At 38.4% G+C, this 16555-nt stretch overlaps 1 protein-coding gene across 5 annotated transcripts in view; it reads left to right on the top strand.

Annotated features, from left to right (window-relative positions):
* CEP192 (centrosomal protein 192) overlaps positions 1-16555 on the top strand; it is a 139324-nt gene that overhangs the window by 31304 nt on the left and 91465 nt on the right. For all 5 annotated transcript variants that reach the window (XM_048221598.2, XM_048221596.2, XM_048221597.2 and 2 more), the window contains 3 exons: positions 9287-9432; positions 11001-11139; positions 11741-11874. In XM_048221598.2, coding sequence (XP_048077555.1) covers positions 9287-9432; positions 11001-11139; positions 11741-11874 — 419 coding nt within the window. The remainder of the gene's footprint in view (positions 1-9286; positions 9433-11000; positions 11140-11740; positions 11875-16555) is intronic.

The following is a 16555-nucleotide window of genomic DNA, read 5'->3' as shown; positions in this document are numbered from 1 at the left end:
CTTATAAGCAGCATATTGATGGGTCTTGCTTTTTTATCCAATCTGATACCCTGTGTCTTTTGATTGGGGCATTTAGCCCATTTACATTCAGGGTAACTATTGAAAAATATGAATTTAGTGTCTCTGTATTGCCTATAAGGTGACTGTTAGTGTATATTGTGTCTGTTCCTTTCTGGTCTGTGTTACTTTTGGGCTAGCTCTTTGCTTACAGGATACCCTATTTAATATTTCTTGCAGGGCTGATTTAGTGATCACAAATTCTTTTAGTTTCTGTTTGTCCTGGAAGCTGTTTATCTCCCCTTTCATTCTGAGTGACAGCCAGCTGCCTATTTTTCTCATTTAGCATCTTGAATATATTATATTGGTCCTTTCTGGCCTGCCAGGTCTCTGTGGATAGGTCTGCTGCTAGCCTTATGTGTCTACCCTTGTAGGTTAAGGACCTTTTGTCCTGAGCCTCTTTCAGGATTTTCTCTTTTATCTGTGAAATTTGCAAGCTTCACTATTAGATGTCAGGGTGTTGACCTATTTTTATTGATTTTGAGGGGGCTTCTCTGTGCCTCCTGGACTTGAATGCCTGTTTCCTTCCCCAGATTCGGGAAGTTCTCAACTATTATTTGCTCCAGTATACCTTCTGCCCATCTTTCTTTCTTTTCTTCTGGGATCCCAATTCTAATGTTCTTTTGCTTTATGGTATCACTTATCACTTAAATTCTCCCCTCATGATCCAGTTGTTTCTTTTTCTCAGCTTCTTTATTCTCCATCATTTTGTCTTCTATATCGCTAATTCTCTCTTCTGTCTCATTTATCCTAGCAGGCAGAGCCTCCCTTTTTTATTGTATTTCATAATAGCTTTTTGATTTTGGCTTGATTAGATTATTGTTTGTTTCTCCAGAAAGGAATTCTCTAGTGTGTTCTCTGCTTTTTTTCAAGCCCAGCTAGTATCTTTATATTCTGCACTCTAGTTCTGACATCTTACTTATGTCCATACTGATTAGGTCCTTAGCAGTCAGTACTGCCTCTTGTTCTCTTTTTTTGAGGTGAGTTTTTCCATCTTGTTGTTCTTTCTTTCTTTTAAAGATGGATTTTTTTTTTTTTTAAGATTTTACTTATTTGTCAGTGACATATAGAGAGAGCACAAGCAGGGTGATCAGCAGGTAGAGGGAGAGGGAGAAGCAGGCTCCCCGCAGAGCAGGAAGCCCAAGGTGGGGCTTGATCCCAGGACCCTGGGATCATGACCTGAGCCAAAGGCAGGTGCTTAACGGACTGAGCCATCCAGGTATCCCTTGTCATTTTTTCCAGAGAATAGATGAACGAGTGAACAAAATACTAAAATGGCAACAGCAATCCCAGAAAAACGTCCACTAAACAAATCAGAAGAGACCTGAAATCGGAAAAAAAAGAGAGAGAATATAGTCAGGTGACTAGAACAGAGCAATATGCTGGATTCTGTGTGTGTTTTGTTCTGTTTGTTAGAAGAAACCACATCCCAAAAATGTAAAGAATGAAAAACTTTTATATATACAGATATAAAATTAAATACAAAGAAATGATAGAATGTAAATTTAAGAATAAAAATTTAAAAAGACTTAAAAAAGAGTTGATAAGAAATTGATTGAAAAGGAAAGAGAAAAAAAATTGAAAGACTAAAGAGTCATGAGGGGAAAAAAACAACGAATTCTCTATTTTCCCCTAGCCCTGGAATTTTGCCATTCTGTCTGATTGGTAAACTTGGTCTTAGCAGGATGTTCTTGCTGGTCTTCTGGGGGAGGGGCCTGTTTTGCTGATTCTTAGGTGTGTTTGCTCCGGGTGGAATTACACCACCCTTGCCATGGGGCCAGGCTGCTCTGGATTGCTCTGTGTGGCTTTTGGTCCCTAACGGCTTTCCAGACAGTTTTAGAGGATGAGAATGAACATGACTGCCTCCCAGTCTACAGCCTGAGCCAAAAGTTTGTTCCTCCCACTCCTCAGTGCACCCTCGGGGAGAAGCAGTAAATCACTGCTGTCTCCCTGGTCGCTGTCAGTATCCCATGCTCACCCAGCCTGTGAGCGAGTGTTTCTGTCCCAGGGAGGTGACCCTGCTTCTCTCCAAACCTTGCTGACTCCTGCAGTGCACACCCATACCACTCATCCTGGGGAAGGGAGGCGGTTCTCATGTGGTTCTGTGGCTTGCTGGGTCCCTACTTGGAGAGCAGTCACCTGACCCGGCTGCAGTTGGTGGTTTATGGCAACCCTGAGCTGAAAGCCCACTTCTGTGCTCACTGATTACAGCCAGCTTCCCTGCTCCAGTGCTTGGTAATGCTTCTGCACTCAGGCACCTCCATTTTTTCTGTGACCCCGGGGATCCTGAGACCACACTGTCCCAGCTAGGATTCTGACCCGCTTTGCCACCGGCACACCTTTCAGGCAGGGTTGTCCCTCACTGTAGCAGACTTCTAAAAGTTCTGATTTTGCACTCCGCTGCTATGTCACTTCAGAGTAGGTGGCTTATGGAGGCTCCCCCCCACCCCCGCAGTTTATCTTGCCATATATTCGGCTCGGGTTCACTTCTCTACACCTTGTTCCTTGCAGAAAGTTGTCACTTTTCTATTTATAGAATTGCGGCAGTTCTTTTCTTAGATCTCCAATTGAGTTCACAGGTGTTCAGAATGATTTGATAGAATTCCTGGGACCAGACAAAGCTAAGGTCTCCTACTCCTCTGCCATCTTGGATTCTCTGTTTGTATTTTTTAGATAAGTACCCAATAGTGTAATTGTTGGATTGAAGGGTAGTTGTATTTTTAATTTTTTGAGGAACCTCCATACTGTTTTCCACAGTGGCTGTGCTAGTTTACATTCCCACCAACAGTGCAGGAGGGTTCTTTTCTTTCCATATCCTTGCCAGCTCTTGTTGTTTTCTCGTGGTTTTGATATTAGCCATTGTGGCAGGTATGAGGTGATATCTCATTGTGGTTTTGATTTGCATTTACCTGGTGATGATTGATGTTGAGCATCTTTTCATGTGTCTGTTGGCTACCTGTATGTCGTCTTTGCAGAAATGTATGTTCATGTCTTGGCCCATTTTTAAAAATTGGATTATTTGGTTTTTTGGTGTTATATTAGTTCTTCATATGTTTTGGATACTAACCCTTTATCACATATTTTGTTGATTGTTTCCTTTGCTATTTAGAAGCTTTTTATTCTGATGTAGTCCCAATAGTTTATTTTTGCTTTTATTTACCTTGCCTCAGGAGACATTGCTACAAAATTGTTTTGGCCACTGTCAAAGAAATTACTGCCTCTGATCTCTTCTAGGATTTTTATGGTTTCAGGTCTCAAATTTAGGTCTTCAACCCATTTTTAGTTTATTTTTGTGTTTGGTGTAAGAAAGTGGTTCAGTGTCATTCTTTTGCATGTTGCTGTCCAGTTTTCCCAACACCATGTGTTGAAGAGGCTCTTTTCCCATTGTATATTCTTGCCTTGTTTGTCGAAGATTAATTGACCATATAATTGTGAATTTGTGGTCTTTCTATTTTGTTATCTTCATATATGTATTTTTGTGTCAGGACCATATTGTTTTGATTACTACAGCTTTGTTGTATATCTTGAAATCTGGGATGGTGATACCTCTGGTTTTGTTATTCTTTATCAAGATTGCTTTGGCCTTTGGGGGACTTTTGTGTTTCCTTACAAACTTTAGATTGTTTGTTCTAGCTCTGTGAAAAACACTGTTGGTATTTTGATAGGAATTGCATTAAATCTATAGATCGTTTTTGGTCATATGCACATTTTAACAATATCTGTTCTTCCAGTCCATGAGTATGAATATCTTTCCATTTGTTTGTGTTGTCTTCAATTTCTTTCATCAGTGTTTTAGAGTTTTCAGAGTACAAGTTGTTCACCTCCTTAGCTAAGTTTATTCCCAGGTATTTTATTATTTTTGGTGCAGTGGTAAATGGAATTTTTAGTTTCTCTTTCTGCTACTTCATTATTAATGTATAGAAATCAATTTTGTATCCTGTGGCCTTATTGAATTCATTTATCAGTTCTCGTAGTTTTTTTGGTGGAGTCTTTAGTCTATATATGGTATCATGTTATCTGCAAATAGTGGAAGTTTTACTTCTTGCTTACCAGTTTGGGTTCCTTTTATTTCTTTTTGTTGTCTGATTGTGGTGGCTGGGACTTTTAGTACTATGTTGAATAAATATGGTTAGAGTGGACATTGTGTCTTGTTCCTGACCTTAGGGGAAAGGCTTTCATCAGTTTTCCCCCATTGAGTGTGATGTTTGCTGTGGGCTTCTCATATATGGCCTTTATTATGTTGGGGTATGTTCCCTCCAAACCTACTTTGTGGAGGGTTTTTATCATGAATGGATGCTGTACTTTGTCAAATGCCTTTTCTGCTTCTTTTGAGATGTTCATGTGGTTTTTATCTTCTCTCTTCTTAATGTGATGTATCATGTTACTTGATTTATGAGTATCAACCCACCCTTGCATCCCAGAATAAACCTCACTTGATTGTGATGAGTGATTCTTTCTAGTGCATTGTTGGATTCAGTTTGCTAATATTCTGTGGAGGATTTTTGCATCTCTGTTCATCAGCGATATTGACCTGTAATTCTTTTTTTGTAGTGTTTTTTTTTTTTTTAAAGATTTTATTTATTTATTTGACAGAGAGAGAGAGAGAGAGAGAGAGCTAGCAAGAGAGGGAACACAGGCAGGGGGAGTGGGAGAGGAAGAAGCAGGCTCCCATTAGAGGAGCCTGATGTGGGGCTCGATCCCAGGACTCTGGGATCACGCCCTGAGCTGAGGCAGATGCTTAACAACTGAGCCACCCAGGCGCCCCTGTAGTGTTTTTATCTGATTTTGGTATCAGGGTAATGATAGAGTGAATTTGACGCTTTCTTTCCTCTTTTAGTTTTTGGAAGAGTTTGAGAATGAGAAGATTAGATACTAACTTCCCTTTAAATGTTTGGTAGAATTCACCTGTGAAGCCATCTGGTCCTAGACTTTGGTTGGGTGTTTTTGATTACTAATTACATTTCTTTGATGATGAGGTCCCTGGCTGGCTCTGTTGATTGGGTGTCTGCCTTTAGCTCAGGTCATGATCCTTGGGTCCTCGGATTGAGTCCTACGTCGGGCTCCCTGCTGTTGGGGAGTCTGCTTCTCCCTCTCCCTTGCCTCTCCTCTCTCTCATGTGCTCTCTTTCTCTCAAATAAATAAATAAAATCTTAAAAAGATAAAATAAATTTCTTTGCTGGTAATCGGTCTGTTCAGTTTTCCTATTTTTACCTGATTCACTTTTGGGATGTTATGTGTTTCTGTGAATTTATCCATTTCTTCTCGGTTGTCCCAGTTTGTTGGCATATAATTTTTCATAATGTTCTCTAATGAGTACTACTAAAAATCTATCAATTTTGTTGATTTTTTCAAAGAACCAGCTTCTGGTTTCATTGATCTGTTCTATTGTTTTTTTAGTTTCTATTTCATTTATTTCTACTCTAATCTTTATTATTTTCTTCCATCTACTGGTTGGGGTTTTGTTTGTTCTTCTTTTTCTAGCTCCTTTTTTTGTAAGGTTAGATTGTTTATTTGAGATTTTTCTTGGCTTCTTGAGATAGGTCTGTACTGTTATAAACTTTCCTTTTAGAACAGCTTTTGCTGCATCCCAAAGATTTTGGACTGTTGTATTTTCATTTTAATTTGTTCATGTATTTTTTGATTTCCTCTTTGATTTCTTGGTTGACCCATTTATTGCTTAGTATCATGTTATTTAATTTCCCTGTATTTGTATTCTTTCCAGATAGTTTCTTGTGTTTCATTTCTAGTTTCATAGTGTTATGGTAAGAAAAGATGCATGGTATGACTTCAGTCTTTTTGAATTTGCTGAGATTTGTTTTGTGGTCTAATATGTAATCTATTCTGGAGAATATTTCTTGTGTGCTTGCAAAGTATTCTGCTGTTCTAGGATGGAATGTTCTAAATATATCTATTAGATCCATCTGGTCCAGTGTGTCATTCAAAGTCTTTGTTTTTTTGTTGATTTTCTGTTTGGATGATCTATCCATTGCTGTAAGTGGGGTGTTAAAGCTCTTTATTGTTACTGTGTTACTGTTGATTACATTTTGCATATTTGTTATCAATTGCTTAATGTATTTGGATGCTTCCATGGTGGGTGCATATATATTTATAATTGTTATATCTTGTTGGATTGTCCCCTTTATGTTTATATAGTGTCCTTCTTCGTCTCTTGTTATCTTCTTTGTTTTATAGCCTGTTTTATCTGATGCACAAGTATTACTACCCTGGCTCTCTTTTCACTTCCTTTTGCGTGATAAATGCTTCTTCCCTTCAATTTCAATCTGCATGTTTCTTTAGGTCTGAAATGAGTCTCTTTTTAGGCTTATAGATGGGTCTTGCTTTTTCATCCGCTCTGTCACCATGTATCTTTTGACTGGAGTGTTTAGTCCATTTACATTCAAAGTAATTATTGATAAGTATGTACTTACTGCCATTTTGTTACTTGTTTTATGTCTGTTTATGTAGTTTTTCTCTGTTTCTTGCTCTCTTCTCTCAGGATTGGGTGGCAGTCTTTAGTGATGTACTGGATTCCTTTCTTTTTATTATGTCTTTATCTATTACTGAGTTTTGATTTGTGCTGATCATTAGGTTTGTATGTAACATCTTCTGCTTATAGCAGTCTATTAATTTGATGGTCGCTTAAGTTTCAACCCGTTCTTTACTTCTCTCCCCTCCACGTTTTAGGTATATGTGTATGTTTTAGGTATGTTTCATGCTTTACATCCTTTTATTTTGTGAATCCCTTGACTAATTCTTCTAGATATACTTATTTTTACTGCTTTTGTGCTTTTTATTTTCCATACTCCTACTTATGGTCTTTCCAGTTAAAGAACTCCCTTTTAACATTTCTTTTAGGGCTGGTTTAGTGGTCTTGATGTCCTTTTAAGTTTTGTTTGTCTGGGAAACTCTTTATCTTTCTCTTTATTCTGAATGATAGCCTTGCCGGATAGAGTATTCTTGGCTGCATGTTTTTTTCTTTCAGCCCATTGAATATATCATCCCAGTCCCTCTGACTTGCAAACTTCTGCTGAAAAATCTGCTGATAGCTTTATGGTGATTCCCTTGCATGTAACTGTTTTCTTGCTGCTTTTATTTATTTTTATCTATTTAAGGCATGGAGCCCAACGTGGGGCTTCAACTCACAACCCTGAGATCAAGACCTGGGCTGAGATCAAGAGTTGGATACTTAACTGACTGAGCCAACCAGGCTCCCTAACTCTCTTGCTGCTTTTAGAATTCTTTCTTTATCTCTATTTTTTGCCATTTTAATTGCTGTGTCTTGGTGGACCTCCTGGGGTTGATTTGGGGGGGGGGGGGGCTCTCTGTGTCTTCTAGTTCTGGATTTCTGTTTCCTTCCCCAGATTCAGGATGTTTGCAGCTATTGTGTCTTCAAATAAATATTCTGCCCCCTTCTCTCTCTTTTCTCCTTCTGGGATCCCTATAATGTGAATGTAATAAATTTGATGGTGTTCCCTAAGTCTATTTTCTCTTTTTTGTTATTATTTTTTCTCTCTTATGTTCAGCTTGATTTTTTCCCATTATTCTGTCTTCCAGGTTGCTCATCCATATCTCTGCTTTATCTAGTCTACTTAGTCCATCTATTTATTCTGTGTATTTTTTATTTTAGTTATTAAATTGTTCAACTTTGGTTCTTTTTTGTTTTCTATTTCCTTGTTAAGGGTTTCATTGATGTCCTCTACTCTTTAGTCAGTGCATATCTTTATGACCATTACTTTAAATTCTCTATAGGAATATTATTTATCTGAGGTCTGTTGCTTTGATTTTTGTCCAGTTCTTTCATTTGGGACATATTCCTCTGTCTTTATTTTGTCTAACTCTCTGTGTCTGTTTCTATGTGGTTCGACAGTCAGCTACATCTCCTGCTGTTGAAAGTAGCTGCCTTACGAAGAAGAGGTCCTGTAGTGCCCTCCAGTGCAGTTTCCCCTGTTTACCAGAATCTGGTGCTTATGGGGTGTCTCCTGTGTGTGTTGCATGTGCCCTGATGTTGTGGCTGAGCCACTTTGCCTTCAGTGCAGTCATCTGCAGAGTTTCTTTTTGTTATGGTCAGGGTTTGGTCCCTGTGTTGTAATGGGGCAGTCTGGGGCTGCCTTGGGCTTGAGTTGAGTCAGACCAGGTGTTTGCCAGAGCTGTGGTAGCACCAAACTGCAAGGTGCTTTCCCTGTGTTGTCCCCTGAGAAGCATTCATTGGTTGGTGGGGCCTGCAGTCAGATTAGCTGTCTTCAGCCTACTGCTGGGACCACAGTCTTGACATGTGTGTGGTTGTCTTTCTCTCTCCCTGGGGCAGAAGTCACTTGGGAGTGGTGCTGGCCCTTGTCAGGGCTGCTTGCATACTGCCAGGCTTGTGGCACTACTCTGGATGGGCTCTGACCAAGACTGTATTGGAAGGGGTGTGTCTGCAGGAGAACGTGGGGCAGGGTGCACTGTTAGCAAGTTACCTAGTGTCTTTGCCCCACTGGTCCCCACAGGTGTTTGTGTATCTAGGCTGGGGAGTAGGGAAGGGAAATGGTGCCTACCAGCTCCTTTGTTCCTAAAGTCTCCCAAAGATCCCTGCTCCTCCAGCATGTGCACCGAAATTAGTCAACAAACTCCCTCTTGCATACCCTAGGTGGTTTTCAGACTGTTGCTTCTATGTTGTATCTCTGCAGGGCTGTTTGTTGTGCTGTCTTTTTAAAGACAGGGACTCAGTTTCCTCTTGCCCTCTCGGCTCTGCCGGAGTCAAGCCCACTGATTTTTAAAGTTCCAGGTGGTATGCCCCAGTCGATTGAAAGAACTTGTGAAATTTGGCCCCTGTGGTTTTCAAAGCCAAATGTCATGGCGGGTTGTTCTTCCCCCGTGCGTAGGGTACCTGGTGTGAGGGTCTGTTTCTCTCCCCTCTCTGCACCCTTGGAGTGCACCCTTTTGAAGACTATCCCATGGGTTCATTTAGTTCCTGACCATGTCTCTGCCCTTCCTGTCCTCTTTGATGTGGCCTCTTCTTTACAGTTAGCTGTGGAGTGTTTGTTCTGTCAGTCTTTGGATCCTTTTCTGGGTTATTCACGCTTTACGTGGGTGTTATCTAGTTGTATCTGTATAACGAGGTGAGCTTAGGGACCTCCTACTCTGCCTTCTTCCTCAGAAGTCTTTATCAGCCTTTTTGATTAAATATTATTTATAGTTCAGTTAGTACTTTAAAATGTTTCCTTTTTTTTTTTTCCCATTTTACCAATAGATGACGATATTGATGATGAAGAGTTTTATGATGAACATTTGGAGGCTTACTTTGAGCAACTGGCTATTCCAGGAATGATATATGAAGACCTAGAACAGGAACATCCAGAAAAAGATTTTAAATTACCTACAAGTGATCCGTGTCAGGTATGTTCCAATCTTACGGTTTTCCAGAAATTTGACTTTAGAAAACTATTACTGGGGGCGCCTGGGTGGCACAGTGGTTAAGCGTCTGCCTTCGGCTCAGGGCGTGATCCCGGCCTTCTGGGATCGAGCCCCACATCAGGCTCCTCCGCTGGGAGCCTGCTTCTTCCTCTCCCACTCCCCCTGCTTGTGTTCCCTCTCTTGCTGGCTGTCTCTCTGTCACATAGATAAATAAATAAAATCTTTAAAAAAAAAAAAAAAAAGAAAAAGAAAACTATTACTGGTCTCATTAGATATTACCATAAAACGTAAGCTTTTGGCTTTCTTTGATCTCTGTTTTTCCAGATGGAAAGTGATGAGAAATACCTTACCCATCCTTTCTTGCTGCTTCTTACTTTTCCTTTCTCTGCAGAAAAATTGAAGAATGTCACAGTGAACATGGGTATGCCCCTCATCCAAATGAACCAGTTGTTAACATTTGGCCATCTTTATGTTTTTTTTGTCCCTCTGTGAATACTTTTTTCCTGTATCATTTAAGAGGAATTTGCAGTTATTTTGACATGCCACCCTAATACTTTGATATTTTCTCCTGTGAATAAAGATGTTTCCTGCATAATCTCAATTCTATTATCTAACTTTGATACAGTAATGTAAATGAATATATAGTCCATATTCACATTTACCCAGTTGTCTCCAGAATGTCCTTTACTTTTATTGTTTTTGATCTAGGATTTAATGAAGGATTACAGTTGCTTCTGGTTGTCATATCTCTTTAGTATTTCACTTCGGAGTAGTTCTTCCATGTCATTGAAGTTTTTATAAAATGACCCATAAGCTAGTTATATCTGATTGCTTTTTTCCCTTTCTGATTAAAGATTTTGGCAAGAATTCAAAGTAAGCATGTTTGGGGCGCCTGGGTGGCACAGCGGTTAAGCGTCTGCCTTCAGCTCAGGGCGTGATCCCGGCGTTCTGGGATCGAGCCCCACATCAGGCTCTTACGCTATGAGCCTGCTTCTTCCTCTCCCACTCCCCCTGCTTGTGTTCCCTCTCTCGCTGGCTGTCTCTATCTCTGTCAAATAAATAAATAAAATCTTAAAAAAAAAAAAAAACAAAGTAAGCATGTTTATCGTGAACAGGTTAAGATTAAACATAAGGATGATGTTGCTTCTCCATGTATCACATCGGGAGACATAGAAGTCTGTTGGTCCCACAACACGTGATGTTGTGTTTGATAATCTTGGTTAATGTGATGTTGGCTAGATGTCTCCTTGTGTAGGTGCCTTTCTTTTCTCTTTTGTTATCAATAAGTAATCTGGGGAATGATGCACTGAAGCCAGGTGAACTTCCTATTCCCCAAGAACCTTTCACAAACTGGATTTAGTATCATTGCTGAGGCCTCCTAGAAACAATTATTCCTGAGGTGATTATAATGGTGATATTTCCATTTCCTTCTACATTAATAACCTGGCATCCTTCTGTCAAGAAGTCATTCTCTGCTTCTCATGTTTTTCCCCTAAAAATGTTTGGTTTTAATTTAAAAAATTAATACAGCTAAGATATTTTTTCAACAGGCAAATGAAAACGGTAGCTATAAATCTCAATCAGAAAATAACAGCTCTCTGATTTCCCATGGCTCGCACTCTTCAGGAAATTCTGAAACAACCCACAAAGAGTCTGGAGTAGGCAATGTTGTTTGTCTGCCTGGGACCAGTAAGTATTGAAATATGACTCCATTGTTCTTATTTTTTTTAAAAAAGTTTTATTTTACATTTTTTTATTATGTTAAGTTGGCCACCATACAGTACATCATTAGTTTTTGATGTAGTGTTCCACGATTCGTTAGTTGTGTAATAACACGCGGTGCTCATTACAACACGTGCCCTCCTTAATACCATTGTTCTTAAATTCTGTTTGACTTTGCCTTTTTTCCAAATAATTCATTTCTTTGGTGTAACGTATCCTGTATTAACTGTTGAATCCCTTCAAATTTTTAAACAGTCTAAAACTTTTCAAAAGAATACATTAGTATTATTAGAAATACTGTAGTGTGTATTGCTTGCATTGCTTATTACAAATGAGTGTGTTTTATTCAGACATTTGAGAATTAAAAATGAATTCTCTGTGTGTTCTCAGTTTGTCACATTTCCTGTTGTCTCTTACTGATGGTTACTTTTTCTTGTATGCAAACTGCTGTATTTGTCATACGATTGTTAATGACTAAGTTTACATAAAATAATTTGAATAGCAAGAAGCAGTTATTAGATTACTGAGACTTTGACATTGCTCTCTTAATTTTTTTCTTGTATTTCAGGTAATTTTATAGATACTGGAGATAGTAGAAGGCATGTAGATGGTGTATTATCATTTTCTTCTAGTACTCAGAGAATTGAACAAGAGAAAGAAAGGGCAGACAGTTTGAAGGGTATTGTCCCACATCATGGCAGAGTAAGTTTATATGCATTTTCTTCAAATTTTCTATGAAAAGGATAAAAAGCCTTTTGAATGGTGTCAGTTTTTTTTCAAAGTAACAACTTTTGATTTCTGGAAAATATAGAAAAAATATTTAAAAATTTCCCTACTGATAATGTTTTATGTGTGTGTTGGTATGTATCTTTGAAATCACTAAGATTATATTAAATATATAATTATATACATTTTCTTAAATTTAAATATTTTTGACTTGCAGTTAGATCATTCATTTGAAAAGTTTTTCAGTTTGGAAACAAAACATTAAATAAAAAAGCAAACTGTTCATCTTTAACCCTGCTCAAGCATGTTTGTTTTCCATTTATTGTTTTCTGTTTGTTAATAGCAACCCATTACTCCTACACTTGAATCTTGGTAGTCATTTCTGACTCTTACCAATTCTTTGTCCCCTTTTTAAAAGTAATGTATGCCTCAGGATTGTATGATGATTTTTAATTTAGAGGGAATATGTGTTAGTATATATAGAGACAGTTACTTATCGTTATGGTAATCCTTTGAGTGATTAAGGCATTAAGTGATGATGGGATTGTCATTTTAAAGGCAATGAAGCTGGGGCGCCTGGGTGGCACAGCGGTTAAAGCGTCTGCCTTCGGCTCAGCGCGTGATCCCGGCGTTCCGGGTTCGAGCCCCACGTCAGGCTCCTCCTCTATGAGCCTGCTTCTTCCTCTCCCACTCCCCCTGCTTGTGTTCCCTCTCTCACTGGCTGTCTCTATCTCTGTCAAATAAATAAATAAAAAATCTTTAAAAAAAAAAAAAATAAAGGCAGTGAAGCTAAGAAAACCTAATTTCTTTCAGTACGTTCTCAGGACTGTGTCTTAGGTTTATTGTTTCCTGTTTATTTCCTTTACCACTACTCAAGTTGAAGATGCTTACTACCTCATGTCTGATTTATTGTGCCATCCCATTATATTTGTCAACACCAGGTTAATCTTGTTATAATGGCTTTTAATGTATATAATACATATAAATATTTTCTATGCCTCCATGTTTCAAATTAATAATCTTTAAAATACTTTATAATCTGGCCCCATGTTATTCTTTTTCTCTTGTATGTTTCTTCTACAAATTCCTGTTCCTATTTTGTTTTCTCCCTTTCTTCCCTAATCCAGATTATGGTCATCTTTCCAATCTTTCATGAAGTCCTTGGTTGCTTTTCAGTAACTCTAGACTACATTTATTTTTCTGAATTCTTATTACAATGATTGTAATCTACAGTATAATACTTTCTTTCTTTTTTTTTTTTTTTTTAAGATTTTTATTTATTTATGTGACAGAGAGACAGCCAGCAAGAGAGGGAACACAGCAGGGGGAGTGGGAGAGGAAGAAGCAGGCTCATAGCGGAGGAGCCCGATGGTGGGACTCGATCCCGGTATGCCGGGATCACGCCCTGAGCCGAAGGCGGACGCTTTAACGACTGCGCTACCCAGGCGCCCCAGCAGTATAATACTTTCTTATATATAGGAATATTTCACTTATCCAGAAGTTGCCTAGTCAGCAGCTTCAAGAATTTCTTACTCATCCAAAGAACCAGTTATGTGCAAATACAGTACAGAGCCCTTGCCTCAGGTAACCAGAACAAGTGTTCAGAGTCGATGGGTTTTTCCTTCTAAGACGCTGCTATGGCCGCTTGGTCATATGCATAGTCATCTGACAGTATGGAGTTATAATTCTAATATATCTAGTTAAAAATCCAGCCCTCAGCTGATTAGAGGTAGCCAATGAGAAAAGGGAGACAGCATCTATTAATCTTGATTTTGTTGAAATGTGGTATTGATAAATTTTATAAATCTGTCTATCCATGACCATTTAATTTTAGGCTAAGGACTTTGTTCTATTATAATGATTATTTTTCTAATTAGCAATTATTTGTTATTAAAAAACAATAGTTTTAATGTTGAATACTCACCAGTTGCTTGGCATCTTGGTCAGGCCATTTTAACAAAAAGAGTCATTGGTTACATCTTCGTGTTAGGTATGGTGCTTGGTATTGCAGGTCATACAAGGATAAATCTTCCTTCATGAAACATAGTAGGAAAATAAAAGAAATACTTGGATAACTATAAAATAAGGCAGGATCCTGGTTGTTGAATCTCATCATACTTATTGAAGGAAGTCTCCAAATTCTGATTGAGTTACATTCTAAAGGCTTTTTGAGTCTTTCTAAGTAAAAACACAGTTTCTGATGATTCATTTCTTGTCCATCTTCTAAAAAAGGATTTAATCATAAGATAGCCAGGTTCTAAAGGAGCATTCAGGCCCTGTGAATGCAAAGGCCTGAAGCCTTCAGCTGTAGTTGAAGGAGGGCATCGCGTGTGGAGAGATGGTGAGAGTGGCCTCTGGCTGCTGAGGTTCTAGGCAGTGTGGAATGAGCACTTCCATTAAAGCTTTGTAGCTGAGATGGGGGGAATTTCCTACCTGTGCGTCAGCCATAAAGTATGTTACATTATTTCATGAGGTGTCTTATTTTTCCCATATCATATGGTCATATGTTTTGTGTTACCATGAGGTGATAATAGTCTGTCCTCTTTTTGGTGTGGTTAGCCACCCATTTTCCTTAATGACATCCAAGGAGCTCAGACACAGAAGCTACTACTTTTGAGTTCCCAAAATTTAACCACTAATAACCCTAACCCTAACCCCTAACCCTAACCCTAACCCTAATACTCTTGACTGGAAGCCTTATTGATAACATAAGGAGTGATGAACAAATATTTTGTATGTTATATATGTTATATACTATATTTTTACAATAAAGTAAGTTAAAGAAAAAATTATTAAGGGAATCATACGAGGAATACATTAGTATTATTAGAAATACTGTCCTGTGGATTGCTTGCATTGCTTATTATAGCCATAGTTTTGTTCCCTTTTTCCTCTCCTGTGTTTTGCAGAAAGTGTTGTTGGTCCTCAAGTGTTGATGATATTCCACAGGTTCCTTAGACTCTGTTCATTTTTTCTGAAGCTTTGTAATTTCAATTGTCCTATCTTCAGATTTGCTGTAGCTTTATCCTGCTTGTGCACATCTGTTTGCAAACCCCTCTAGTGAATTTTTCACTGCAGTTATTGTACCTCTCAGTTCCAGAATTTCTGTTTGGCTGTTTTTAAAAATGATCTCTTTCTTGTTACGCATATTGTGCATTGATCATTTTCTTGCTTGTCCACATCTTCCTTTAGCTCTTTGAGCTTCTTTAAAACCGTTGTTTTTAAAGTCTTTGTCTAGTAAGTCTGATATACGAGTTTTCTCATGTATGTTCTCTGTTGATTTATTTTTTTCCTTTGAATGGATCACGCTTTCTTGTTTCTTTGTATGCCTTGTGATTTTTTTTGTTGCAAACTTGACATTTGAATCTTATGTGATAACTTTGGAAATCACATTCTCCCTTTCCTCTAGGGTTTGCTCTTCATTTAATTTTTGGAGTATGTCTGTACAGGGATGAGCATATGGTGAAAGTTCAAGTTTTACAGGTCCTTTCTGAGCCTGTTTTTTTTTCCTGGGCACATACAGCACCTCTCTTAATTTTCTCTATACATGGTTGTTTTTGAATATTTAAAGAAATAGGTGTGACTCCTTTCAGTATGGTGGTGTTCATTTTAGCTGTTGGGGTTGAATCACTGGTGACCAGCTTCTGTGCCTGCAGCTGTGCAGTCAGAAGCAACAGTCTGCAGTCAGAAGACAGAAACCTGGTAATTGGAGACAAAATCCTTATTGGTTCTCTGGCTCCAGCAAACCATACTAAAAACAGGGTTGCCCTCCACACAGTTGTCTGCCTTGGGGTTCAGGGTGGGTAGCCATGATCATTCTGAAGCCTGAGTGACTGACATTATTTGCAGTTTACCAGGTAAGCTTTTCTCTGGTAGCTGTAACTGTTCAAATAGATTCTAGAGTTCCAAAATAGTTACTGCAGACGTTTTTGCAAGTACAGTATAGTGCTTGTCTAGGTGGAAAGACAGATTCCTGGTGTTTTCTCCTCTGCCATCTTTTCTGATATTACTTGTTACTTTATATTTTATTTCTAACTTTAGAGGCTTATAAAGTTTGGTCTGAACAATTCACCCTTCTAAATGTTTTGGGTAAAAGTGCATATTTATATATGTGTTTCATGGACATAAGAAAAATGAAAACTGAATGTGCTTTTTTGAGGAATGTTTAGTTTTAAGAAGCTATTAGCTATTTACATTATTCAATTTCTCTATGATCACTTTTATTTTTAAGATTATTTATTTATTTTAGAGAGAGAGAGAGTGCACGTGCGTGCATGCAGGGGGAGGGGCAAAGGGAGAGGAAGAATCCTGAAGCAGACTCCCTGCTGGGCATGGAGCCGGTTGTGGGGCTTGATCCCACCACCCCAAGACCATGACCTGAGCTAAAACCAAGAGTTGACCGCTTAACCGACTGAGCCACCCAGGCACCCCATATGATCACTTGGATTTTTTTGTACTAGGTGTATCAATTCCAGAAAAGATAAGTCAAAGTCTCCAATTTTAATTGAATTTTTACCAAATTATTTTTACACCTCCAATTTTTTTCTTTATATATTTCTCTGCTGTGTTTACTACATATAAGATTATAGATTTATAACCTCACTAAGAATAGTACCTTATTAGTAATACTGCCCTTTTTTTTTATCCTGTCCAGTGC

Source organism: Ursus arctos, unplaced genomic scaffold (assembly GCF_023065955.2).
Source record: "Ursus arctos isolate Adak ecotype North America unplaced genomic scaffold, UrsArc2.0 scaffold_34, whole genome shotgun sequence".
Classification (NCBI taxonomy): Eukaryota; Metazoa; Chordata; class Mammalia; order Carnivora; family Ursidae; genus Ursus; species Ursus arctos.
Note: the sequence above shows the minus strand (reverse complement) of the source record. Positions and strands in the feature narration are given on the sequence as shown.